Source organism: Geotrypetes seraphini, chromosome 4, assembly GCF_902459505.1.
Source record: "Geotrypetes seraphini chromosome 4, aGeoSer1.1, whole genome shotgun sequence".
In the NCBI taxonomy this organism is placed as follows: Eukaryota; Metazoa; Chordata; class Amphibia; order Gymnophiona; family Dermophiidae; genus Geotrypetes; species Geotrypetes seraphini.
Genome location: NC_047087.1, coordinates 314,201,322 through 314,228,789, shown reverse-complemented (window position 1 = coordinate 314,228,789; position 27,468 = coordinate 314,201,322). Strand labels below are relative to the sequence as shown.

General features: G+C 45.6%; 1 protein-coding gene across 1 annotated transcript in view; it reads right to left on the bottom strand.

Annotated features, from left to right (window-relative positions):
- The window catches only part of ATRNL1 (attractin like 1), a 1,517,170-nt gene that overhangs the window by 662,761 nt on the left and 826,941 nt on the right, over nt 1-27,468 (bottom strand). Inside the window, exon 24 of the mRNA XM_033941321.1 lies at nt 10,513-10,670. Coding sequence (XP_033797212.1) covers nt 10,513-10,670 — 158 coding nt within the window. The remainder of the gene's footprint in view (nt 1-10,512; nt 10,671-27,468) is intronic.

Sequence of the window (27,468 nt, the reverse complement as noted above, 5' to 3'; positions counted from 1 at the left end):
TCACGAGGGATTGTTTCATGGAACAGCTGGTCACGGAACCAATACGGGGTGATGCCACTCTTGACCTAACCCTCAATGGACTAGGGGGACCCGCTAAGGAGGTGGCGGTACTAGCCCCACTAGGAAACAGCAATCACAACACGATCCAGTACAGGCTAGAAATTGGATCATCAAAGGTGAAAAGAACTACAACGACTGCACTTAACTTCAAAAAAGGGAATTATGATGCCATGAGGAAAATGGTGGGAAAGAAACTCAACGACAGCGCAAGGAAGATGGAATCCGTAGAAAATGCCTGGACCATACTCAAGGGCACAGTGCACGAAGCACAGAACCTGTACATCCCCAAGTACAGGAAAGGGTGCAAAAAAAATAGAACAAAAAACCCAGTGTGGATAACAAATGCAGTGAAAAAGGCGATAAGTGACAAGAAAGCATCATTCAAAAAATGGAAAAAGGACAAAACAGAGGAGAACCAAAAGGAACACAAAAAAACACCAAAAGGAGTGTCATCGAGTGGTTAGGAAAGCAAAAAAAGAATATGAAGAGAGACTGGCAGGGGAAGCAACAAACTTCAAATCATTCTTCAGGTACGTTAAGGGGAAGCAACCAGCAAGGGAGGAAGTGGGACCCTTGGATGATGGGGACAGAAAGGGAGTGGTAAAAGAGGAAAAGGAGGTAGCTGACAGGCTAAATAAGTTCTTCACGTCAGTTTTCACGAAGGAGGACACAACCAACATTCCGGAGCCCGAGGAGATCGTAAAAGGAGAGCAGGATGAAAATCTGGTCCAGCTAGAGGTGAGCAAGGTGGATGTCTTCAGGCAGATAGACAGGCTAAAGAGCGACAAATCGCCAGGTCCGGATGGCATTCACCCAAGGGTACTCAAGGAACTAAGGAACGAAATAGCTGAGCCACTTCGACAAATATGCAACCTATCCCTAAAAACTGGAGAGATTCCGGAAGACTGGAAAATAGCAAATGTCACACCCGTCTTCAAGAAAGGCTCAAGGGGAGACCCAGGAAACTACAGGCCGTTGAGCTTGACCTCGGTCCCGGGAAAGATGATGGAAGCACTGATTAAAGACAGCATCTGGGAACACATCGACAACTATGGGCAGCTAAAGTCGAGCAAGCATGGCTTCTGCAAGGGCAGGACATCCCTCGAACTTATTATACTTCTTTGAGGGGGTAACCAGCCAGGTGGATAAAGGGGAATCAATAGATATCATTTACCTTAACTTCCAAAAAGCCTTCGACAAGGTGCCACACGAAAGACTACTAAGGAGCTATGGAACCATGGGATGCAAGGGGAGGTCCACCGATGGATCAAAAACTGGCTGGCGGACAGGAAACAGAGGGTTTGAGTAAAGGGATATTACTCAGACTGGCAATGGGTCACGAGCGGAGTTCCACAGGGGTCGGTGCTGGGACCGCTCCTATTCAATATATTCATTAACGACCTGGAGGCAGGAACAAAATGTGAGGTTAATAAATTTGCGGATGACACCAAACTATATCGCAAGGTTAATAACATGGAGGACTGCGAAGATATCCAAAAAGATCTGACAACACTGGAAAAATGGGCCAAAAAGTGGCAAATGAGTTTCAACATAGGGAAATGCAAGGTCATGCATATAGGGGAAAAAACCCCCGATGTTCACTTACAAAATGGGGGGGATCAGCGCTAGGGGTGAGCGACCTTGAAAGAGACCTGGGAGTGATGGTAAACACAACATTGAAGGCGTCGGTGCAGTGTGCCACGGCCTCAAGGAAAGCAAACAGAATGTTGGGTATCATTAAGAAGGGTATCACGACCAGGACAAAGGAAGTCATCCTGCCACTGTATCGTGCTATGGTGCGCCCGCACCTGGAGTACTGTGTTCAGTTCTGGTCGCCGTACCTCAAGAAGGACATGGAGGTACTTGAGAGGGTCCAGAGAAGAGCAACTAAGCTAATAAAGGGCATGGAGGACCTCTCATATACTGACAGACTGAAAAAGCTAGGACTTTTCTCCCTGGAAAAGCGGAGACTTAGAGGAGACATGATAGAAACCTTCAAGATCATGTAGGGCATAGAAAAAGTGGACAGGGACAGATTTTTCAAATTAAGGGAATCAATAAGTACAAGGGGGCACTCAGAGAAATTGAAAGGGGAGAGGTTTAGAACAAACGCCAGGAAGTTCTTTTTCACACAGAGGGTGGTGGATACATGGAACGCGCTACCAGAGGATGTGATAAACAGGAGCACGCTACAGGGGTTCAAAGAAGCTTTGGATAGGTACTTGGAAGATAAAGGGATTGAGGGGTACAGATAAGAGTAGAGGTAGATTATAGGGATGGGATTAGAGGTAAGTTACAAAATTAATCAGGGACCACTGTTCAGGCACTAGGCCTGATGGGCCGCCGCGGGAGCGGACCGCTGAGCAAGATGGACCTCTGGTCTGACTCAGCGGGGGCAACTTCTTATGTTCTTATGTGGGTGTCTAATCCAAGGTGCCTAACACAAAGTAGACAAGGGGCAAGATTCACAAACCTGCCACTCTGTGCCCGATCCATGGCCGATCCGCGGCAGGTCGACCAATTCACAAATGAAGAATATTCAAATGGGGGCGATTGGAGGTACACCCCCATCCGACTACACGGATCACTGTGTAGTGATCCCGACGCATGCGCAGACCATCTACTTTGCCTGTAGACGGTTTGCTGTCCATTTTGGCTGGCTTTTTTTTTTTTTTTTTTTTACTGGCCCTGACTCTCCTGCTCTCCTGGTACATTAGGTAGATTGTGAGCCCACCGGGACAGATAGGGAAAATGCTTGAGTAGCTGATTGTAAAACCTCTTAGATAACCTTGATAGGCGGTATATATAACCTCTCCCCTTTCAATTTCTCTGAGTGCCCCCTTGTACTTATTGATTCCCTTAATTTGAAAAATCTGTCCCTGTCCACTTTTTCTATGCCCTACATGATCTTGAAGGTTTCTATCATGTCTCCTCTAAGTCTCCGCTTTTCCAGGGAGAAAAGTCCTAGCTTTTTCAGTCTGTCAGTATATGAGAGGTCCTCCATGCCCTTTATTAGCTTAGTTGCTCTTCTCTGGACCCTCTCAAGTACCTCCATGTCCTTCTTGAGGTACGGCGACCAGAATAATAAACTTGAAACTCTCCCAGGGAAGGGCAATCCCCAGCGGCAGCAGCCTCTTCTCCTTTGCCGACTCGACACTCGTCAAAGTGCAGACTGTAGCGGCACACAAGTTCACTGCCCCGGCGAGTCCCTGCCGCGAAGAGCCACAGCTAGTTTTTTTAAAAGCAGGCATAATTATTGACTCTCCTGCTCTCTGCCGCCCCTCCCTGCAGTGCAGGCTCGCACTGCGGGGAAGAGCAGTGTCAGAGAGCAGGAGAGTCGGGCGGCAAGAGAAGGGTAAGGGCTATCCTCCGGTGCTGTTCTGGGAAGGAGAGGCGGCAGAGGGCAAAGAGCAGGACGCTTTTGATGGGGCAGAGAGCAGTTTTTGACACAAACGACTGGACCTCATCAGTCGCTTGTTTTTGATGGGCCAGCCAGTCGGTGTGTCAGGAAAAAGTGTAGTGAATTGCGTCCTTCCTGCTTTGCATGCCCGGATCAGGATCGGATCGGTATACAGGTTAGTGAATCGGGTGGGAGGGATATCGGGTCACAAAGGGCTCACAAACTGATCGGTACTGATTGGTTTGCTTAGTGAATCCAGCCCATGGATAGGGGCAGATTATGGATGTGTTTCGTATTTAGGCACCAGTAGGAACCTAAACTAGGCCAAGAAAACCCTGGCAAAAATAGTGTACACCTAAAGTTAGGTTGCCTAGCAACACCTAAGCAAGCTGAGAGGGCGCTCAATGGAATTCTATAAAGTGTGCCTAACATTTATAGAATTGGGCTTAGCGCTATATATAGAATCAGGCCCAAAGGCCCATATTCCATAAACAATGCCTTAACTTAGGTAGACACCCTACTGGCGCCTAAGGGAAGTGAAAAACACTGTTGAAAAAAATGGCACCGGAATCGTGCCTACGGAAGTGCTTTACAGTACCTAATGCCACAGTAGGTGTGGCTAAGGCCAGAAGTGGGGTTGGACGCCGTAAAGAGCCCCCATAAGTGCGATTCATGTCAAAGGTAGGTAACATTCTATACACGGCGCTGTCACGTGATTGACATGTTTAAGGGAACCACCAACAATGGCACTGTTTATAGAATCCGGGCCAAAGTGTCCAATACTCAATGGATTTAAGCGCCTAACTTGGCTTATTTGAAAATTTTCTAGGACTGGATTTAGGGAGAGGAAAATGCTGGGAGTCTAACAAAATGTACTTTGATAGTAGGAGGGGACTTCAATGCTGTGGGAATAATACTATGGACGGACTTATTATATCTATTGGTCATCCAGCAAAGACCCTTTGGTGGGGAGGGGGCAATATATTGTATCCTAGTTTGACATTATTGGACATCTGGCGTGTATTACATATGGGGGGACACAGAATATACACATACTTCTAGAGTGCATCTATCAGAGAGGTTATTTGGATTGCATCTTACTATGGGAGAGCATACTTACATCTTCCAATTCTGGACCGCAGTGTGGTCCTATCTGAGTGGATTATGGAGGCTCAATGGACTCCAAACCCATAATCTGCTTATTGGATGATACTACTAATATACTTGATGGAACAAGAGTAATAGCGAAAATCAGCTCTCATTGCAAAACGTTGTATCCTTCCGAGTTTTGTACATTAGAAAAATCATATGCATGAACTTTTGCATATGGAGAAGCAATCTGTACAGTTGAAAGCACAGCGAGAAAAGTACAAATTTTTGAAGTTGTAGATACCTTTTATAGGTGATTTGCCGATGAGACTACGATCAATCATTCTAAATGATTTAGAGGTATAAAGATGTTGTTATTTTCACTTGGAATTGTGATAGAGGGGATACTTTTTTGCGGAAAAGTTTTTTGATTGTATCTTTGAGTGGGGATATTGTGAGAAGTTGGGGGATTTGGGGTGGGTAGATTTTCATATTGAAGTTGTTATGTGCTCTTTTCTGCTTTATGGTATGTTGACACTAGTAAAGATCTTTCAAATAAAATTTATGATGATGTAATACAGTAGCTGCGTTGGTCCACTTTAAAAGTTAATAAATATAAAGAAAATAAAAAAACCAAGATGACACCTTTTTATTGGACTAAATACATTTTTTGAATAGCTATTGAAGAAAAAAAAACATACTTCAGGTCTGGATAGTATACTGCTGTAATACAATGCTTATTTGGAGTTAAGGAAGGAAGTTTTGGGCTGTTTTTGTTTTGTTAATTGTTAACATAGCAATTGGACTATATCAGTTTTTGAAATATATATCTGCTGTCTTCATATTTTCCATGGTACAAAGGGATATGTTGGAATTTTCGCTAGCATTCATGGGAGCCAGTCAGGAAGCCGCTCAGCACTGAGCAGGAACGCCAAAGCGCGCTCTTGCTCGGTGCCGCTCAGCAGTATAAGAAACCTGATCTCGCAGCAGCCAACACCGACTGGGTTAGCAGCAGGGCAGGAGCACGGAAAGTTTGCTCCTGCCCGCTGCACCTCTGGACCACCAGGGATCGGCAGAGGACAGATCAGGGAGAGAGGACTTGGTGCAGAGTCTGACGAGGGAGGGAGGGGGCTGGATGCAGAGCCTGACCGGGGGGGGGGGGAAGGAAGGAAGGCGGCTGGGTGCAGTGCCTGCTAGGAAGTGGTCTGGATGCAGAGCCTGGCAAGGAAGGGCACTTGAATATTAAGCCGCCTGACTTATATTCAAGTCACTATTTATTATTATCACAGCTCTATAAATAATAATAATTAAATTTAATTATAATTTGTGAAGTGTTCAGACCAATACCCGTGTATTCTGTGATCTCACTGAACTGGGCTACATTTGGGACCATCATCACACTTCTAATGTCCCATTGCCAGCCTCCTTCTTCTATATAATTGGTAAGACTCTTTAATACTCATTATATATGTTTGTAGATAGTTTTTTTGAAAAAAACCACACTTATCTTGATGGCTGTTCCAATAGGCTTGGCGTTATTCTCTTTATCTTCCAGCTCCAGCGAGGTAAAGTGCTTAAATCATAAAGTGCTTGTGCATATAGTGTTAACTATTAACTTCCGTGTTCGCTAAAATTTATTGTTAAGCCCGGCCCCCCCGACTCGAGTTTCGAATCCTTCATCAGGAGGGGTCCCTATATGGCTTACTTCTGCTGGGTTATCACCTCAAAATGAACATGCGTTCATGAATTTTAGCGAACACGGAAGTTAATAGTTAACACTATATGCACAAGCACTTTATGATTTAAGCACTTTACCTCGCTGGAGCTGGAAGATAAAGAGAATAACGCCAAGCCTATTGGAACAGCCATCAAGATAAGTGTGGTTTTTTTCAAAAAAACTATCTACAAACATATATAATGAGTATTAAAGAGTCTTACCAATTATATAGAAGAAGGAGGCTGGCAATGGGACATTAGAAGTGTGATGATGGTCCCAAATGTAGCCCAGTTCAGTGAGATCACAGAATACACGGGTATTGGTCTGAACACTTCACAAATTATAATTAAATTTAATTATTATTATTTATAGAGCTGTGATAATAATAAATAGTGATTTAAAAATCATCACAGAATAACATTGTATATCTCCCTATTAGTTGTTATATTCAAGTCAACCATTTTTTCCTCCTTTTTGGGGGGAAAATGGGAGTCTCGACTTATATTTGAATATATACAGTATAAGGCAGGGATCTCAAAGTCCCTCCCTGAGGGCCGCAATCCAGTCGGGTTTTCAGGATTTCCCCAATGAATATGCATTGAAAGCAATGAATATGTAAAAGATGGATTTGCACGCACTGCTTCCTTGAGAGGTAAATCTATCTCAAGCATATTTATTGTGGATTACTTGAAAACCTGACCTTCCTGTGGCTCTCGAGGACCGGAATTGCCTACCCATGATCTAGTCTTTTTAGTTGTCAGTTTAGTGGTTACTGCCATCAAATATCACCCCAGACCGCTAAACTGATGGTCGGATATTTCATGAGCAGTCCAGGCACAGAGTCAGCATGTATGCAGTTTAGTGCCAGTTTTCAACACTTTAACTACTTAAGTTAAGCTGCCATGTTGGACCACATGAACACAGTCCTCTCTTTATGTGGAGTCACTTAGGCCGTTAAGTGCATTGAATATTCGGGAATAATCCTGGCAGCAGCTAAAGAAATGCTCACTGCCACCAGCTGAATATCTACTGCTATGTTTCACTGAATTCAAAGCCGCCTGGGATAAGATCCTAGTTGCCAAGTGGTAAAAGGGAAGACAGAGGACATTGATCATCCGAGTTGTAAGATATTTTATGAGGAAGAGTGGACAGACATGAAGGGATATTTTTGGTATGACGTCCAAATCCGAGTTTGGACATTTTGTGGAAGATGCCCAAAAATTTAGGATCAAACATGCCCATTTTCAAAACTGCAAAACGTCCATCTTGTTTGTTTTATATTTTTAATGGCCATTTTTCAGATGTGTGTCTATCCTTTTGTTATTTATTTATTTGCTTTGTCAATATACAGTGGTACCTTGGTTTACGAGCATATTTTGTTCCAGAAGCATGCTCGTAAACCAAAGCGAGTTTCCCCATAGCAAATAAGGGAAACTCAGATGATTCATTCTACATCCCAAAAAGACCCCCCTCCCCCACCCCCGAGGACAATGGTGCTGAACCGGCTTTGAACCCCCGCTGCCCACCTCCAAACCCTTTCCTCGAGCGGACACCAACCCATAGGACATACGTGTGCCGGTGCTGAAAGAGACTGCCACCCCTGCCGCTGATCTAAGCCGGGCTGCTGTGCGGCCTTGAGCATGCGCAGGGGGCCAGCATTTTTAGTAGACTGGCCACACAGACATCCCACAAGAGCAGTGGGACACCTTAGGGAACACTGCAGTGAACGGCCCAGGTACACATCTCAGCATTAACCCCTTATAATGTATGGTGAGTCTTCCAAAACCTACTAGACTCAATTGTACAGCACTCAATGGCTCTAATGCCTGCAGGTGTTACCTATATTTGGGTGGATTTTAGAAGGCTCACATATTCCACCTTAAGTGTAGCAGTTAGAGTGGAATATGGGCCTGAGTCCCCGTCTTTATGGTTGACTATACTGTCCACTAGGCTACTTCAGAGACCTACTTGCTGGCCATAACATGTAAAGCTATCATACCAGCACTCACATTTTTTGGGGTGAGGATAAATGACCTCTTGGGGGGGGGGGGGGTCATATTTACATCTGTCAGTTTGAGCACCATTTTGGCACTTATTCAGGTCTAGCCCCAAATGTCCAAACCGTGCCCTGGACGTATTCTTAAAAGTTTGATTATGGCAGAAAAATGTCAAAAGTCATAAGGCTGCCCAGACCACACTTTTAACACACTCCTTTGAGATTCAGATGTATTGTGGACAACTACAAAAGAAATCCATGGAGAAAATAGGTTTCAAAAATAGCGAATTGGAAGGGTTTGGTGAGAAAAAACATCCATTTGCTCCTTTATGACACTTTTTGGACAATTGCCAGGGGGGCACCAGGAGCACCTCCCTGAGTGTCAAGGCCCAGCTTCTCTTCCAGTGGGCAGAAAACCGCCTTGTGGTCGGGGTGGACAACGTCCAGGTGGATTCTCTCGGTCATCAGGGAGTGGTCCCTTTCCCCGAGGGTGTTCGACTGCATAGTGGAGCGCTGGGGTTGTCCCAGGTTCAATCTCATGGCATCAGCAATCTACAAGAGGTACAGCCGCCATCGCAAAGCCGGCAGGTAAGGCTTGGATGCGCTGGTGCAGCCTTGGCTACTGGAGGGTTTTCTTCCTTTCTTTCCTACATTTTTTTGAAAATGAGTCCCTAAATGAACTACATGACTCTTATATATCATCTTATATAAGAGCCTGTGTTTCAGTGTTAAATCACTACAGGCCTGCAAGAGATTCAATAGCAGCCAAGCAATGAAGTATAATGGAATCATTACTAATTATGTAGCAAGGAACCTACAAATATTATTTACACCAATCATAAGCTTTCTTTCAACAGAATCAGACAAAAAAACCCTTCTAATGTCTGTTACTGTGCAACTACTGATTATCAATATTCAGATCACTGGAAGACTAATGGGATGTATTTTGCTTGCACAAATTAATTTTTGAAGTGCTCTTTTATTTGGAGATGTTCCCAGTGATGCCCTAACCATTTGCATGCATGCCCCAAGCTCTCTGGGACAGTCACCTCAGCTATCAAACATAATCACTCAGTGATACACTGAAGGAAATTTTCCAGCCACTGCAAGTTAGAAGAGCAATCCATATTAATGTATCTGAGAGTCCACATCTAAGAGAGAAGAGAGCAAGTAAAAAAGAAACAGAAAAATCATAGAAGCTCATTTTCAAAAACCCAAAAGAAAGCAATTGAATGGCATCTTCCTTCTTTTTTCAATTCTTTCTCACATTACAGTACCCCATAGGAAAATTTCAGTGCAAAGTACCGAACTGGCCAGCAAGGAAAGCATAAAGTCATTAGTGTTTGAAATTCAGTTAAAAAGGTTGTTAGAGTCAATAATCCTTAAGTGGAATTTCAAATGGAGAGGAATTAATCTTCCAGACTGAATTATTCCCAAATGTGCCTTCTTGGGCCACTACGTTACCAATTTATACGGCCTAAATGAGCCAACAGAACTTTCCTTTCCTTTCACCACACACACAATGAGGTCAATATTCAAATGATTTATCCAAGTACAACTAGCCCTTACCTGCATACGTTTGGACACTGAAAATTTTTCCCTTTGACTAGGTAATTTATTGGCAAAAAAATTTTAGTGCAATGTTACTCGGAATAAAAGGGAATACCTTCTCCCTCAGCCAGCAGTTTAACCATTCCCCGCTAACTGCAACCTCTACCCTGCCATCTTGTTTATCTGTCTTGATTGATTAGATTGTGAGCTCATTCAAGCAGGGACTGTCTCCTTCATAACTACATACAGAGCTGCGTATGTCTGGTAGCGCTCTAGAAATAATGGGAATGGTAAGAGTAAATCATCCTATACAGGTAAAAATAAGCACATAATTCTGCAGCACATAAAACTTTTACCTCAGTCTAGGGGAGGTGTTTTCAGGCATGCTGATTTCCAAAATAATGCATTCATTTTTTTGTTTTCTAAGAAAATGTGCACAGTGTTTTAGTTAAAAAAAAAAAAAAAAATACACACCCAAAGTGGGTGCAGGAACATTTTCACTTTTGCAATTTTCAAAGCAAAAGCACATGCATTGACTTTACTTTGCAAATAATCACTAAGACCTCAGGTAAATTTTGCAGCTATGCAAGCAACATGAAAATTTCCAATATCTCTGGGGTACTGGGCATGCATTAAATAAATCCAAGAGCAGCAGATTCTCAAAGCACAGAAGACTATCAGGAAAACACCAGCACTCACTTGTATTTTAATGGGCCATGAAAAATTGCTGACGTAGACATAGAACGTGATGTTTGGGTTGCTTCGAAAGTTGAATTTTTCACAGGAAAAGCTGTCTCTGTATTCCTTTATGTTTGATTTGGAAGCTACAGGAATTTCTTCTCCTGATATTGTGCCGGCTGGAATTATAAATTAGAAGAGTTATTTTTCATAATTGAGCCAATGAAAGAAAAGATTGAAGATGAAAGTGACAGATATGATATGGATGTTTCATGTAGTAATTTCTAGTACAGTGACAGAAGGGTTTAACCTTTTCCTATCGTAATAAATTTTACGTTACGCTGGTTCCAATCGCAATTATTTTAGCAAAGTTTTGTATTATTCACCGTTCTCATTTACGGCTATTGTAAATATAATGTAAATAAGTCATATGTCTGTAAATTCAAATCTTTTGTGTTCCTGTCGTGTACTCTATGTCCCATGCCATGGGACATACGATGGCAACGACACTTTTGGAATGTCCCATCAGCCGGGACACACGATAGGAAAAGGTTAATTATTTTTTCTTTTTAATAACTGCAATGGAAACAAACTGTGATGATGAATAAAAGTAATAAGAGGGGTCGCTGAAAAGTTCTCAGCCCAACCAACAAAGTTGGCGCAGTCTCCATCGAGGGCTGTACACTTACCTCCTCTTTTACTAAGGTGCGCTAACCGATTGGCACGTGCTAAACGCTAACGCATCCATAGACTAACATGCATGCATTCGGTTAGCAAACCTTAGTAAAAGAGGGCCTTAGTCTAGTGACTTTCCTCTTTTTTTTTTTGTTCCATTGGAAAAATATTGAACGAAAAGAGTGGAAAATCACTGGACTATACGTATAGCCCTCGATGGAGATGGCCTCAACTTTGTTGGTTGGGCTGAAAACTTTTCAGCGGCCCCTCGTTCATCAATGGAAGAATTATGAAAGGTAATATACTTGTATATTATGATCATTTAGCAGATTATCACTTGCTATAAATCGCCTGGTCTAGAAAGGTCTAAGCGGTTTGCAATCGTCAATAAAATATCTAAATAAAATGAAAAGTAGTTCAAAATTCACAGGACAGAAGTAAAGCATTCTCCATAGCACATTCACACAGGAAACTTATCAGGAGCCTTTATGCTACACTAGAACCCAAAACCACAGCCCCAAAAGCTTTGAAGAAAAAATTAACTTTCAAGAATATCTTAAATTTCTTATAACAGGCTTCTTTCTTCCTGACTGAAAATAGGCAGCCTGATTACAACATCAGAATAAGGAAGCCAAAATAAAGAAATTCACACTAAAAATCAAAAAGAAAGCATGAAGCTCTTTTCCTAAGATGCACTAGGCCCTAATTTGAGCAAAGCACACCACAAATGTCATTAAAGCATTTTGAGGTGATTTTTCCTTTTGTAAGTGGGATTTATTTATCGATTTATTTTTTTTATCTTTGGAAGGAGCATGTCAGGGGTAGAGAAACACTCTTCAGGTACCACACACGCTAACAGAACACAGGAGCCTTTAGCATTTCCTCTATAGGAGACAGGAAGTGCTCCCACGTTATTTTCAGTTGCTGTGTGTACAATCTGAAGAAAAACCCCCCCTCAAAAAAAGCCCTTTTTTTAGGGATGTGCTAGAAATGGGCTCAGTGTATGGGAAAGTCCCGCATTAGGATACACTAAGCCCATTTCACAGCGCATCTTAGTAAAAGTGCCCTTAAGAAACGTGTTTCCCTTCTGTTGATTCCCAGTTAGCTCATGAAGTTTTAAACTTTGGTATCACATCTGGATCAGATCTTCATCTCTACTATAGCATTAATAAACCTCAAGATCTGATTTATATTTTTATATATATATATATATATATATATTTGCCCTCAAAAGTAATAATACAATTACAAGAAAAATATAGCAAAAAGCTAGCATCTGAAACCTAGATTCTATGCCTCAAGGCCAAGAATTCCTGATGTTGCTTTTACATGTCCTAATTAGATGAGTTAATTAGAACATTTTGAACTTATATAGGATCATCAAGTTTCAAGTTTTATTAAAAATCTGATTAATCGCCTAAACAAAGTTTCAAGGCGATGAACAATAAAATACAACCCATAGGTTTAATTTTTGCATTTTTGCAATGACTAGAGACTTACTGGTAATAAAGGGAAGAACTACAATATCATAATAGGAAAGAATATAAAGGGGAAAAAACAAATGGAAAGGGAGCAAATAATGTCTAAAATTCATGACTGATAGCTCTGTTAACTTAGTTTGAAATAGTAACCCTATCAGTAAGTACGTATATGAACTTTTGATCCCATAAACAGCTCCGTCCTATAGCAGAAATATCACACAATCGAGCGTTGCAGTGGGGTTCTAAAGTGGGGTTAAAATCACATCAGGGTAGTCCTCTGAGAAGCACTTCCAGCAAAGACTCTAGCAGTCCAGATGTTACTCCATCACCAGATGACACAGATTGGGTCTTTACGACAGGTAGATTGGCCTCCGATGGCATCTTCAACAGCTTCACAAAACACCTCCAGATCATCTCCATTAGAGGGACAAATGGTGAATGAGGAAAATTCAAGACTAATTGTTCCTTCATAGCTGATTTTCTAAATACTTTCCTATGCATAAAATTATTTTCTCTTATAAAGGTCTCATTTAGCAATTGTACTTCCCCCATTTTGGATGCCAAAGATCCCAACCTAGTAGCCAGCTGGTCAAACACATGAGCTTGAGAAGCAACAGTCCTAGTAACAGAAGTACCCTCATCATTCACTATCTCAGATATATTTGCAAGAAAAGAATTAAGACCATATACTGCATCTAAAGTTTCCTTATGCAAGCCCAGGCCAGAAGCTGACACTTCCTTAACATGAGACAGCTTACTCAAAGCTCAAGATACCAGAGCTTCACCAAGATCTCCAACAGCTCTTTCCTGAGGGGAGGACATTGCAACAGGAGGAATCTCAGCAATAGGGAAAAGGGGAAGCTTCTATCTCCACTCCTCTTTCACACTGCTGGAAGAAGTTGTGTGCTGAGCTGCAGCAGTTGAAAAGCTGAGCTTTAGTATACTTTGCAGAGATTGTAAGTGATTAGCAATCTTCCTGTTGAGAATTACCGTATTTTTGCGGATATAACGCGCACCCGTGTAAAACGCGCACACGGGTATAGCGCGCAGAAATCACGATGATATGTACAAAAACTTTGGTATACCGCGCTCACGGGTATACCGCGCATGCTGCCCGACGCTCCTTTCGCCCACCCTGACTTTCTGTGCGCTGTCCCGACTCTCCGTTTACCCCCCCTGACTTCCGTGCACTGTCCCCCCTTGAAGGTCTGTCCCCATCCTGAAAGCCTGATGCCCCCCCCCCCGACGTCCGATACATCCCTCCCCCCGAAGGACCGCCGACTCCCCAACAATATCGGGCCAGGAGGGAGCCCAAATCCTCCTGGCCACGGCGACCCCCTAACCCCACCCCGCACTACATTACGGGCAGGAGGGATCCCAGGCCCTCCTGCCCTCGACGCAAACCCCCCTCCCCCCAACGACCGCCCCCCCCAAGAACCTCCGACCGCCCCCCCAGCCGACCCGCGACCCCCCTGGCGACCCCCACGACCCCCCCACCCCGTACCTTTGGTAGTTGGGCCAGAAGGGAGCCCAAACCCTCCTGGCCACGGTGACCCCCTAACCCCACCCCGCACTACATTACGGGCAGGAGGGATCCCAGGCCCTCCTGCCCTCGACGCAAACCCCCCTCCCCCCCAACGACCGCCCCCCCCAAGAACCTCCGACCGCCCCCCCAGCCGACCCGCGACCCCCCTGGCGACCCCCACGACCCCCCCACCCCCCTTCCCCGTACCTTTGATAGTTGGCCGGACAGACGGGAGCCAAACCCGCCTGTCCGGCAGGCAGCCAACGAAGGAATGAGGCCGGATTGGCCCATCCATCCTAAAGCTCCGCCTACTGGTGGGGCCTAAGGCGCGTGGGCCAATCAGAATAGGCCCTGGAGCCTTAGGTCCCACCTGGGGGCGCGGCCTGAGGCACATGGTCGGGTTGGGCCCATGTGCCTCAGGCCGCGCCCCCAGGTGGGACCTAAGGCTCCAGGGCCTATTCTGATTGGCCCACGCGCCTTAGGCCCCACCAGTAGGCGGAGCTTTAGGACAGATGGGCCAATCCGGCCTCATTCCTTCGTTGGCTGCCTGCCGGACAGGCGGGTTTGGCTCCCGTCTGTCCGGCCAACTACCAAAGGTACGGGGAAGGGGGGTGGGGGGGTCGTGGGGGTCGCCAGGGGGATCGCGGGTCGGCTGGGGGGCGGTCGGAGGTTCTTGGGGGGGGCGGTCGTTGGGGGGGAGGGGGGTTTGCGTCGAGGGCAGGAGGGCCTGGGATCCCTCCTGCCCGTAATGTAGTGCGGGGTGGGGTTAGGGGGTCGCCGTGGCCAGGAGGGTTTGGGCTCCCTTCTGGCCCGATATTGTCGGGAAGTCGGCGGTCCTTCGGGGTGGGGGTGCGAGTGGTCCTGCCGGGGGGGGGATGTATCGGACGTCGGGGAGTCGGCCGGGCAAGAGGGCTTGGGCTCCCTCTTGCTCCGATCGTGGATGCGGGTGCGGGTGGGAGCGCGTGCGAGCGGTCGTTCGGGGTGGGGGTGCGAGCGGTCCTGCTGGGGGGGTGAATCGGGCGTCGGGCGGGAACTATGTTTTAAAACTTTTGTATACCGCGCTCAGGCATATAACGCGCGAGGGGTATGCGCGGTACGTAAAAACACGTATAACGCGCGCGTTATATCCGCGAAAATACGGTACCTTTGCAGGCAGACTTTTTTTTTATTTTAGGTGAAATTTAAGGTATACACAGGTAGTTGTAGGAGGTATCAGCATATAGGTGATACTGGAATACATGGAAGGAGATCAGCGTACCGAGGGAAGAGATGTAGAGAGAGAAAAGCTCCTAAAATAGAACCCTGGGATATGCCAACTGCTAGCGGGATGGCAGCAGAAGAGGACCTACCAACACATACAATATAGGTGCGATGGGACAGGTAGGAGGCAAACCAGGAGAGGATAGATTTACAGAATCCAAGCAAGGACAGAGTTATCAAGGAGTAAGCAGTGATTAACAGCATCAAAAACAGCAGACAGATCAAGAAGGAGGAGGTCGAGTAAAAGCCCTTACATCAGGCTACAAAAGTTACAGAACAAATTATTTGTTTGCATATGGAGGAGAACCCCATGGGTGGCCAGAACAATACTACTCAGGAAGAGAGACCAAGGAGGTTTAGGAGTACCTGATTTATTTCAGTACTACGTAGCAGCACATTTGAAGCACATAGGTGTGGGTAAGGCCACAAAGAAATTTTTTTTCTCTCCTTCCAGCTGGTTTTATTTATTATGGGAACCAGAAAATTTTAAATTAAATATGGGGGAGGCGTCACCCTATTTTATTCATTTTAGATGAGGATGAAGAAACAACTGTTGGGAAATAAAAGGTTATCACTAGTATCACCTCTTGGGATCCTTCTCTATTACATACCTGGGAGCTCCAAGGACTTTATTTGGTTGGAGGCCTATTTGAGGGAGGAGTCATGAGATCTTTCCAGCAGCTTAGGTCTCTGTACTCCACTTGGATTTTTATATTTACTTGCAAGTTTTGACATTTGTTATTCTCTCATCCTACTAGGGACTAGTTCTAGATGGAATTTACATCTCTGGAGGAAATTTTGTTAGAAGGGACAAATCAAAGAAAGCTCATTACTAGATATATTATGCTTCAGGAAGAGGTCAAAGGAAAATATAATTATAAGTTCAAATGGGAGCAAGATCTTGGACTGGAAAAACATATATGAAAATACACATAGGATCTCCAGTTCAGCTAACTTGATTGAGCAGGTGATTACGGTCCTATATAGGTGGAATTTGTATTCCTCCCGAATAAGCTGCAAGCTAATCCAAGCCCTGTCCCTGCAGAAAATCCCAGTAGCAATGCCACACAGATTAAGCACATAGTTTATTTGCCCTTATAGGAGAAGCCTGGAAAACAGCAGATAATTCCAAAGCCCACAAACCCTAGTAAGAAGAAAGCACAGATTGGGGGTGGGGTGGAATTGGCTACAACTGATAACACAGCGGAGAAAGCATTAACAAAAGCAAGCAGGCTGATCAAGGCTCAACTACTCAGAGTCTTAGCTAGACCTGCAGGTGTAGGTAAAATGAGAGTCCTGAAGTCAGAGAAGGGAATGGGACAGCATGAGGAGAAACAGCTAACAGCAAAGCAGGCTCCACTAACAAGCAGAGGGAGATTCCCATCTCAGCATTGAAGCCCAAAGCTCTTTGGCCACAGCAGGTCAAGATACAAGCTGGAGGAGAGCTGATCCAGTACTGTAAACATTTCTAAACCCAGATTGCCAGAGAGGTCATACCAAGAGCCAACCCAAACATAATGAGGTCATATCAAGAGCCAACCCAAACATAATGCCATTGTACAGGGCCATGGTGAGACCTCATCTGGAGTACTGTGTGCAATTCTGGAGGCCACATTACAGTAAAGATGTGCACAGAATTGAATCGGTTCAGCGGACGGCCACCAGGATGATCTCGGGGCTCAAGGGTCTCTCGTACAACGAGAGACTGAACAAATTGCAGCTCTACACTCTCGAGGAACGTAGGGAGAGGGGAGACATGATCGAAACATTTAAGTACCTCACGGGACATGTCGAAGTGGAAGATGATATTTTCTTTCTCAAGGGACCCTCGGCCACAAGAGGGCACCCGCTCAAACTCAGGGGCGGAAAATTTCATGGCGACACCAGGAAGTATTTCTTCACAGAGAGAGTGGTTGATCATTGGAACAAGCTTCCAGTGCAAGTGATCGAGGCAGACAGTGTGCCAGACTTTAAGAATAAATGGGATACCCATGTGGGATCCCTACGAGGGTCAAGATAAGGAAATTGTGTCATTAGGGCATAGACAGAGGGTGGGTAAGCAGAGTGGGCAGACTTGATGGGCTGTAGCCCTTTTCTGCCGTCATCTTCTATGTTTCTATGTTAGGTAGACCTCGTTTCTGTAACTGGGGAAAGTGTTAATGAGCCATACGGGGATGTGTGTATGAGTGAAGGAGAATCAGATTTACTAAGCTTGCAAGATACTGAAGAAATGCAGTGGGAACAGGAGTCTGTAATCTAAAGCTTGCTTACATCAGTAGGAAAAATTTTGTCTTAGAACTACTGATAAACACAGCTAAGACATTTTTTTCAAACGTTTCAGTTTCAAACCATAGAAACTACTGTGAGGGAAGGGAACTCCTTTCTCCTTAATTAAAGCACAAATTCAGCTGTGCTAAGCCAGGAGTTAAAAACATGCTGAGCATTGTTTGTACAAGGTGTGCTTAAAGACCATATTAGGAATCCAGAATTATTGGAGTTGCTTATAAAGAACCCAGCATAGAACCTATATTTGTGAAAGCTGCAATAGTTGAAAGTGACAAACTGAATTGTTTTGTGATTTTGATTTCATGAACTTGACTTGGTGTGAAGTGATATGTTTTGCTCACATATCCCTGGAATTGGGAGTGAATAAAGAAGCTTTAGTTTTGAACCCAAGGTGGTTTTTTTATTTTTTTTTTGGGGGGGAGGTATTTTTAAATTGTGCAATTATCATTTTGACCACTCCAGAAACCGCTCGGCTGGGTACAGTGATGAGGATTGAGGCCTGCTTATTGCTGACCTGAACTCCCTGCCACAATATTCCAATAAACATTAAATTAAATTAAAAAAATAGGAGCAATAATACTAGACTCTGACTGGAACTGATAAATGAGACTCTTTTTTAGGTATTGTGAGGCTTTATTTCTTGGTTTAAAGATTCATGTTTTTCCTGACAAGGCTAAAGCTATGCAGGAGAAACAGCTAATTTCTGTTAATGAGACTTAGAGATTTGCAGTTGGATGCCAAGTTTTGTTTCCTAAATTCTCTGTAAATATTTTTGCTGAGATATATGGATTTTTTTAATGTTTATGAACCATTTCAAATGATTCTCAGTAGTAAAATAGTTGAGAAAAGGTAGTGTTTGAATTCTTCTGCTCAGCCATAAAGTACTGATGTCGTTGCACAGGATGGGTTTGATTCTATAATGGGCACTTAAAGATTGAGTATTACGTGCCGATTTCTTTGCCCAAATTTTTCAATTTCTTTTTTATTTTCTGTTAGTTTGTGTATCTCTTGGGCTTAATACTGTGGACTTTTATGGGCTGATTCTATCAACTGGCATCCTGATCGTTGGCAGTGGTAGGCACTGTCTAGCAGCCAATCGGGATGCACGTTAAAAAAAAAAACCCAAGGCAGGATGAGGAGGGGGTCTTAGGTATTTGGCCAATCGGAGTCTTAGGCCACTCCCAGTGCACCTTTTATCCCAGGACAAGCAGGCAGCATATTCTTAACGTATGGGTGACGTCACCGACGGAGCCCCGGTACGGACATTTCTTAAGTAGAAAGTTCTAGTTGTCCGCACCGCACATGTGCGAGTGCCTTCCCGCCCGACGGAGGAGTGCGTGGTCTCCAGTTTCTTCGTTTCCGCGGAGCGAAGAAGACGCATGTGCTTTCAACGGCCGTTGAAAACTCTCTTTTTGCCTTCCCGCTCGCGCTTTTTTGATCCCTTTTTGATCCTTTTTTTCTAATTTTCTTTCGACTTTAATTTCTCTATTTCTACAGATGAGGAACCTTCCATGGCTGATACCACCTCCAAGCCTGAACAATCCTCCTTCACGAAATTCCTTCGGGAGATGTCATCGGCTCTCTCAATCCCACTAGAGTCCGACTCTAAAAAGTCCCAGGCTTTTTTAGATGCCTTGGACTTCGACCAACCTCCCAAGGAATTTCTCAAACTTCCCGTACATGATATTCTACGGGAAACTTTTTATAAAAATTTGGAAAACCCCCTTACTGTTCCGGGTGCCCCCAGAAAACTGGACAATTTATACCGGGTAATCCCTATTCCGGGCTTTGATAAACCCCAATTGCCCCATGAGAGCCTCCTCGTAGAGTCCACTCTCAAAAAATCCCAGGGCTCCAGTGTTTATGCCTCCACCCCTCCTGGCAGAGAGGGGAAGACAATGGACAAATTTGGAAAGCGCCTGTACCAGAATGCCATGCTGGCTAACAGGGCTAACAACTACACCTTTCATTTTTCCTTCTATATGAAACACCTGGTCCAACAACTTTCTGCACTGCAAAAATATGTCCCTGAGCGTAAGGTCCCGCTCTTCCAACAACAGATTTCCAACCTCCTTCAGCTCAGAAAATTCATGGTGTGCTCGATTTATGATTCCTTCGAGCTCACTTCCCGAGCCTCAGCAATGGCTGTGGCCATGCGACGCCTAGCCTGGCTGAGGGTGTCTGATCTTGATGTGAACCACCAAGACCGCCTCGCCAACGCACCCTGCCTTGGTGATGAACTTTTTGGAGAGCCTTTAGATTCCACAACACAAAAGCTTTCGGCTCATGAGACCAGATGGGACACCCTCATTAAGCCTAAAAAGAAGACTCCACCTGCACGACCATACAGGCCTCAGTCCTCTTATCAAAGGCGATTCTCTGCCAGACCGCTTAACCCTCCTCAGCAGCAATCTCGCCGTCCTCGCCAACAACAGCACACTCAGGCTCGCTCCCAAGCTCACCAGGCGACCAAGCCTCTCCCTCAAACGAAACCTCCTCAGCCCTTTTGACTCCTTTCTCCAGGGCATAGCCAGTCTCCAACCCTCGATGCCTCTTCCTCAACCTATCGGAGACGGCCTCACCATCTTTCTCCAACGCTGGGAGGCCATCACATCAGACCTGTGAGTTCTCAACATCATCCGTCACGGATACTCACTAAGGTTCCAGACTCTTCCATTAGACCATCCTCCCGTAGAGTCTGCTTCTCACTCCTCCCAAACTCCACTCCTCCTCAGGGAGGTCCAATCCCTTCTCCTCCTCAATGCCATCGAAGAAGTTCCACCAGACCAAAGAGGTCAGGGATTTTACTCCCGCTACTTCCTGGTACCCAAGAAAACGGGAGACCTTCGTCCCATCCTCGACCTCAGGAACCTCAACAAGTGTCTGGTCAAGGAAAAGTTCAGAATGCTCTCCCTTGCCACGCTTTACCCTCTTCTATCTCATCACGACTGGCTATGTTCCCTGGACCTCAAGGAGGCCTACACTCACATTCCAATCCATCAGGCTTCACGTCGCTACCTCCGCTTCCAGATACAGAATCACCACTATCAGTACAAAGTGCTGCCCTTTGGTCTCGCATCATCTCCCAGGGTGTTCACCAAGTGCCTGATTGTGGTAGCGGCCTTTCTCAGGTTCCACAACCTACAGGTGTTCCCCTACTTGGACGATTGGTTGGTGAAAGCCACTACATCTCCGCTTGTACTGCAAGCAACTCATCAAACCATCTCTTTCCTCCATCTCTTGGGGTTCGAGATCAATTACCCCAAGTCACATCTGCTTCCCACGCAGCGCCTTCAGTTCATCGGAGCAGTTCTCGATACCAATCTGATGAGGGCATTCCTTCCTTCCGACCGGCACCGGACTCTGCTCCACCTCTGTCGGCAGGTGCTTCTTCATCCTTCCATTCCTGCTCGACAGATGATGGTCCTTCTGGGCCACATGGCCTCGACAGTCCATGTGATTCCTCTGGCGCGACTCCACCTCAGGATACCTCAATGGACCCTTGCCAACCAATGGTCACAGACCACGGATCTTCTTTCTCATCCCATCTCTGTGACATCGTCTCTTCAGCAATCTCTTCAATGGTGGTTGGACTCCTCAAATCTTTCCAGGGGTCTCCTTTTTCATTTACCCCCTCATTCCATGATCATCACCACAGATGCCTCCCCCTATGCATGGGGAGCTCACATAGGGGATCTACGCACTCAGGGACTCTGGACCCCTCAGGAGCGTCAACATCACATCAATTTCCTGGAACTCAGAGCCATGTTTTACGCTCTCAAAGCCTTCCAGCACCTTCTCTACCCTCAGATTCTTCTCCTGTGCACGGACAACCAAGTCGCCATGTACTACATAAACAAGCAGGGCGGCACCGGATCTCGCCTCCTTTGCCACGGCCCACAATCTTTACCTCAAGGCTGTCTATATCCAGGGCGAACAGAACTCCCTGGCCGACCATCTCAGCCGCATCCTTCAACCTCACGAGTGGACCCTGGACCCTCCCACACTCCACTCCATATTTGCTCGCTGGGGCACCCCGCAGGTGGACCTCTTTGCAGCTCCTCACAACCATCAGCTGCCCCAGTTCTGTTCCAGACTCTTCTCTCCGCATCGTCTGGCCCCGGATGCATTCCTGCTCAACTAGACGGATCGGTTCCTCTATGCCTTTCCTCCACTGCCTCTAATGTTGCGGACCTTGTTCAAACTCCGCAAGGACAGGGCCACCATGATTCTCATCGCTCCCCGGTGGCCCCGACAGCACTGGTTCTCCCTCCTGCTTCAGCTCAGCTCCAGGGAGCCCATTCCTCTTCCTGTGTTTCCTACTCTACTTACGCAGCGGCATCAGTCTCTACTGCATCCCAATCTGTCTTCACTCCACCTGACGGCTTGGTTTCTCTCGGCCTGACCTCTCCGGAGAATCTGTCCCAGTCTGTCCGTCGCATTTTGGAGGCCTCCAGGAAACCCGCCACACTCCAATGTTACCATCAGAAGTGGACCCGGTTCTCTTCTTGGTGCCTCCTACATCATCACAATCCCACCTCATTGGCGGTGGAAACCGTACTGGACTATTTGCTCTCTCTGTCCAATGCTGGCCTCAAATCTACCTCGATCAGAGTCCACCTCAGTGCCATCACTGCTTTTCATGAGCCTATCCTCGGAAAACCTCTTATGGCTCATCCTCTGGTTTCCCGGTTCATGAGAGGCCTCTTCAATATCAAACCACCTCTACAGCCTCCTCCTGTCGTCTGGGACCTGAATGTGGTTCTATCAACCCTCATGAAACCTCCTTTTGAGCCTCTTGCTACTACCTCGCTCAAGCTTCTCACTTGGAAGGTGCTTTTCCTCATTGCCATCACCTCTGCCAGGAGGGTCAGTGAGCTGCATGCACTGGTCGCCGATCCCCCGTTCACTGTTTTTCACCATGACAAGGTGGTTCTGCGTACCCATCCTAAATTCCTCCCCAAGGTGGTTTCGGCCTTTCACCTCAACCAGTCCATTGTGCTGCCTGTCTTCTTCCCGAAACCCCATTCTCATCCTGGGGAACAGGCGTTACACACACTGGATTGTAAGCGTGCCCTTGCATACTACCTTGACCGTACTAGGGCTCACCGCTCCTCTCCTCAGCTTTTTCTGACCTTCGATCCTAACCGTCTGGGTCGTCCTGTCTCTAAACGAATGCTGTCCAATTGGCTTGCTGCCTGTATTGCGTTCTGCTATGCTCGGGCCGGCCTCTCACTGGAAGGTGCTGTCACGGCCCACAGGGTCAGAGCTATGGCTGCTTCTGTGGCTTTCCTCCGTTCCACGCCTATAGAGGAAATCTGCAAGGCGGCCACTTGGTCTTCAGTTCACACATTCACCACTCACTACTGTCTGGATACCTTCTCCAGACGGGATGGACACTTCGGCCAATCTGTGTTACAAAATTTATTTTCCTAATGGCCAACCATCCCCCCTCCCTCTCTGTTAGCTTGGAGGTCACCCATACGTTAAGAATATGCTGCCTGCTTGTCCTGGGATAAAGCACAGTTACTTACCGTAACAGGTGTTATCCAGGGACAGCAGGCAGATATTCTTACGTCCCACCCTCCTCCCTGGGTTGGCTTCTTAGCTGGCTTATCTTAACTGGAGACCACGCACTCCTCCATCGGGCGGGAAGGCACTCGCGCATGCGCGGTGCGGACAACTAGAACTTTCTACTTAAGAAATGTCCGTACCGGGGCTCCGTCGGTGACGTCACCCACACGTTAAGAATATCTGCCTGCTGTCCCTGGATAACACCTGTTACGGTAAGTAACTGTGCTATATGGGAGGGGTCTTAGGTATCTGGTCAATCAGGGCCTTAGACCCCTCCCTGCTGCATTCCAGAATGCATTGGGAAGGGAAAGGACCACTATGTTAGAGTGGCAGGCCTGACAGCCAGAGGGTGTAAGCATCCCTCTAGCAGAACTTTCTCTTACCAGGTACAGGGGGGAAGGGGAGAAATGGGCGGGGGGATGTGGTAGACCTAGGGGTGCAGGGGGGGTCTGCAGCCTTGCGGTGTGTCAGAGGGTTTAAGGTTCATGGGGTATCAGGGGTTCCGGGGGACGTTCAGGGGGGGTCAGGGGGTGGCAGCAGGAGGGAGTGGGAATCCCTCCTGCTTGATTGCTTTGGGGGGGGCTATGGGGGTTCGGCGCCTGTGACATGGATGCCAGTTAAAGAATAGGGGCAGTTATGTGGGGTTAGGCGTCTCTCCATTAAGGCAGACGCGATTCTGTATAGGATGCCAGTATGTGATTCTCAGACATTTTTTAGGCAGCTGCTGAGTCCAGCGTCATATACAGTATCTGACCCTTAGTTTCTAGGGGATATGTATTCTCTTGATATTTGATGTAAACCATGAATCACTTCTGTTTCAAGATGTTCTTAAGGATTATGTATGAATTGATATAAAAATAAAGTAAAAAATATATATATACATACATAAATTTGTATGCTCTGAACTCTCTTTGGATGGAGTGGTCAAACAAATCAATCTCTGTCCCAACCCCAAATTCTCTATTTTGCTGATGCTGTGATGGGAAAAATATTAGTCAGGCCATAGTTTCAGTGGTCCACTCAGTTCTGCCATCTATGGCTCAACAAATGCAAATCAGTCGGCTTTTCATTATAAGCAAAATATACAAATAAGTCTTTGAACTGAACAATGCATAAAGATTCCATGAATGTTCATAATGGCTATCATAAAAAGCAGGGCAGTTTACAATCCTTATAGAGTGAAGTTTGACCCCCAATGGCCATCAACAAATCTCTCCTAGATCCTCAGTGTACCCAATTAATTAGTGATCTACAATTATTCTCTTCAGTTTAGACCTTATCCTTTATTTAGAGGAGCCATAGCCTGGTCACACAATTGCTAACAAGCAGTCTTGGGAGGTAGGAAACTAGGCTTTTATTTACATAGAATTAGGGATCTGTTTTCCTCACAGGTCTCCCTGCACAGAAATGACCTCTTTCTCAAAATGCACTGCCCTTCTCAGTCCAGAGTTCTGGGTGACAATCCTCCTCGTCCAGCCAGGAGTACAGTTCATGTAAACCCGCCTCCGAGAGAGTTTAAGATGCAGACTTTTTTCTTATTTCTATGTAACCAAAGAAAAACTTCAGTTCAGCGGGTTCTTACTTCAGTTTGGAATAAGTTCCAGTTCTCTCCTGATCCTCCACTCTGGGACCCCTAGTTCTGATCCTGGCTCTTCCTCTTAAATTCTCCTCTACTTCCTGGTTTGACACTTTCCCTCTCTCTCTCCTGAAACTGTTTCCTTTCTGAGCTGTCCTTGCCCTTCTTCTAGCCGGCCAGGAGGGGGAGTGCTGGAGGTTCCTCCAGGAAACTGGCTGGCTGGGGAGCTGAACTCACCCAGGGAAGGGGCAAAGTTTCATAGCTTCTGTCACAAGGAGATGTATATCCATCATTCCAAGTACAGTATAAGCTTTTTCTCAGCAGATAAACTCAAAACATACCATTCTAAAAACAGTATACATAAAATCAAAATATTACAATGAACAGCAACAACCAATTTGTATAATCTAATCTAATCCTTAGGTTTGTATACCGCATCATCTCCACGTTTGTAGATGGACCTATCAAGTTAAGAAGCGCAACAGAAATATGCTACGCTTCCAAACTGTTCACTAAGGGGGGCCCTTTTACTAAGCTGTTTTTATTCTTTATCTATAAAAGTGAGTATAAGTTTCTGTTTTGTCATTATGGGCTCCTTTTACAAAGGCATGCTAACTGCTACCGCCTCCTTTTAAGCAGGCGGTAATGTTTCAGCTAGCGCGCGCTATAGCACGCGCTAATCTTCTGCATATGCTAAAAACGCTAGTGCACCTTAGTAAAAAGAGCCCTGTGTTTCTAATTGTGGCTTCAATATACAGCATAAGCCCAACCCCCACTGGTGATGTTAATCATAAACTCTCAGTCGGTCTTATCTCGTTTTCCCATGAATATGCTTTATTGGGGTAGAAAAAAGTCTCAGAGGAAACACGGGTAGCGTTTAACAATCAAGGTCGTGTTTCCATTTTATTCTGTCATAGGCTGAAGAAAAATAATCTCCCCTGGATTTTATATAAGAAAAGCTGTCCGAGACCATGCATGGGAGCATGAGCTTCATTGCTAAATGCTACCCATGTTTTCTCTGAGGCTTTTTCCTATCATGTGAAAACGGAGGCGTTAGGAGTTATGTGCTTTACATGATTGCTGACCCCTGATGCAAGCGCCTAGCGCCAAAACACAGAACCATGTTGAGTCTACCTTCTGAATTTACAACATCTTTTAGGAATTTGTTTTATGTAAACCTATGGGGGGGGAGTTTTCATTTAAAAAAAATTGTTTATCAGCTTTTACTTCAAGGTTCTGCGATTTAGTATTTATTGGTTCCCTCTTACTTCTTTTTCCTTTGACTCTAGCCGGAGCGTTCCAAACCATTAAATGTGCCCTTGTGACATGCTCTCAAAAGCTACCACCCACTTGTGTCACACCAGGGCACATGTTTGGCACCATAGATTCTCTTATATCCGCACTACAGCCCAGATTCTGTTAACACCTGCAGAATTCTAACAGCCATATTGGTCCTGGACGAAAGTGGAATCATGGGCGGTGACAGAGAGGATTATTTTTCCCAGACTATATCTGAAGAAGGGCCTGTGTGATCTAAAACCGTGTTCTTCAACCACCGGTCCATCGAACGGTGCCGGTCCATAGAAATTTCCTGCCAGTCCATAGGGCCGGCACATACATTGGGCCCGAGATACTGTTCGTCAACCGCCGGTCCACGGTGCGATCGATGCAGCGTTGTCTTCGGCCCGGCTCCCTCTTCCTCAGTACTGCAGTGCACAAAGCCTTGGGCAGAGGCTCCTACACGTGTCCTGCGCTTGAACCGGAAGCCTTCTCTCTGACATCGCAATATCAGAGGAAAGGCTTCCAGATGGGATGTGCGAGGAGCTTCTGCCCATGGCTTTGTGCACTGCAACACAGAGGAAGAGGGAGCCAGCCCGAAGATAACACCAGGGGGGGGGGGGGGCGGCATAAAACGGCCAGGTGGGAGCAGGCCAGAAGGCAAGGCACAGCATGGAGGGAGGGAGACAACGGTAGGGGAAATGATTTTATTTTTGAATTTAGTAATTGATTTTCATCTGCTCTCTGTATTTCGCACTGTTCAGGAAGAAATTCATTTGTTTCTTTTCCTCTGGGGTTGTACTGCATGCAGAGTTTTGCATCTTAAGGTTTGTCTGTATATATTAGTAATTTTAGTTTTTGGTCCCGTATTTGCATGGGGTTATCTGTGTTCTGGTAGGAATGAACATTGAGAAGCATACAGTGTGCTTTGTTTAGTTTAATTTTGTGGTTAACTATTATGTGTTGTTAATACAATTATATTGTGTGTGTGTGTGTGTATATGAAAAATGAATTGAAAAAATGGTGTTACAATTAGTACTATTATGGGGGCGGGGTCTGGCCCACGACTTAGCCCAGTGTTCTTCAACTGCCGGTCCGCAAAATAATTTTTTTTCCCGCCGGTCCATAGGTGTCAAAAGGTTAAAAAACACTGATCTAAAACACTCCTGTATTGGAATTTCCAGAGGGATAGCCACATTACTCATGTCACTTATCAATAAATCCATCTTCTTTGATTGGTTCAACTAAAGTTCCCTCTTAACATACCGTAAAAATGAATGGTTGTTAATACAACAGGAAGCAAAGCACAATGACCGAGAAAA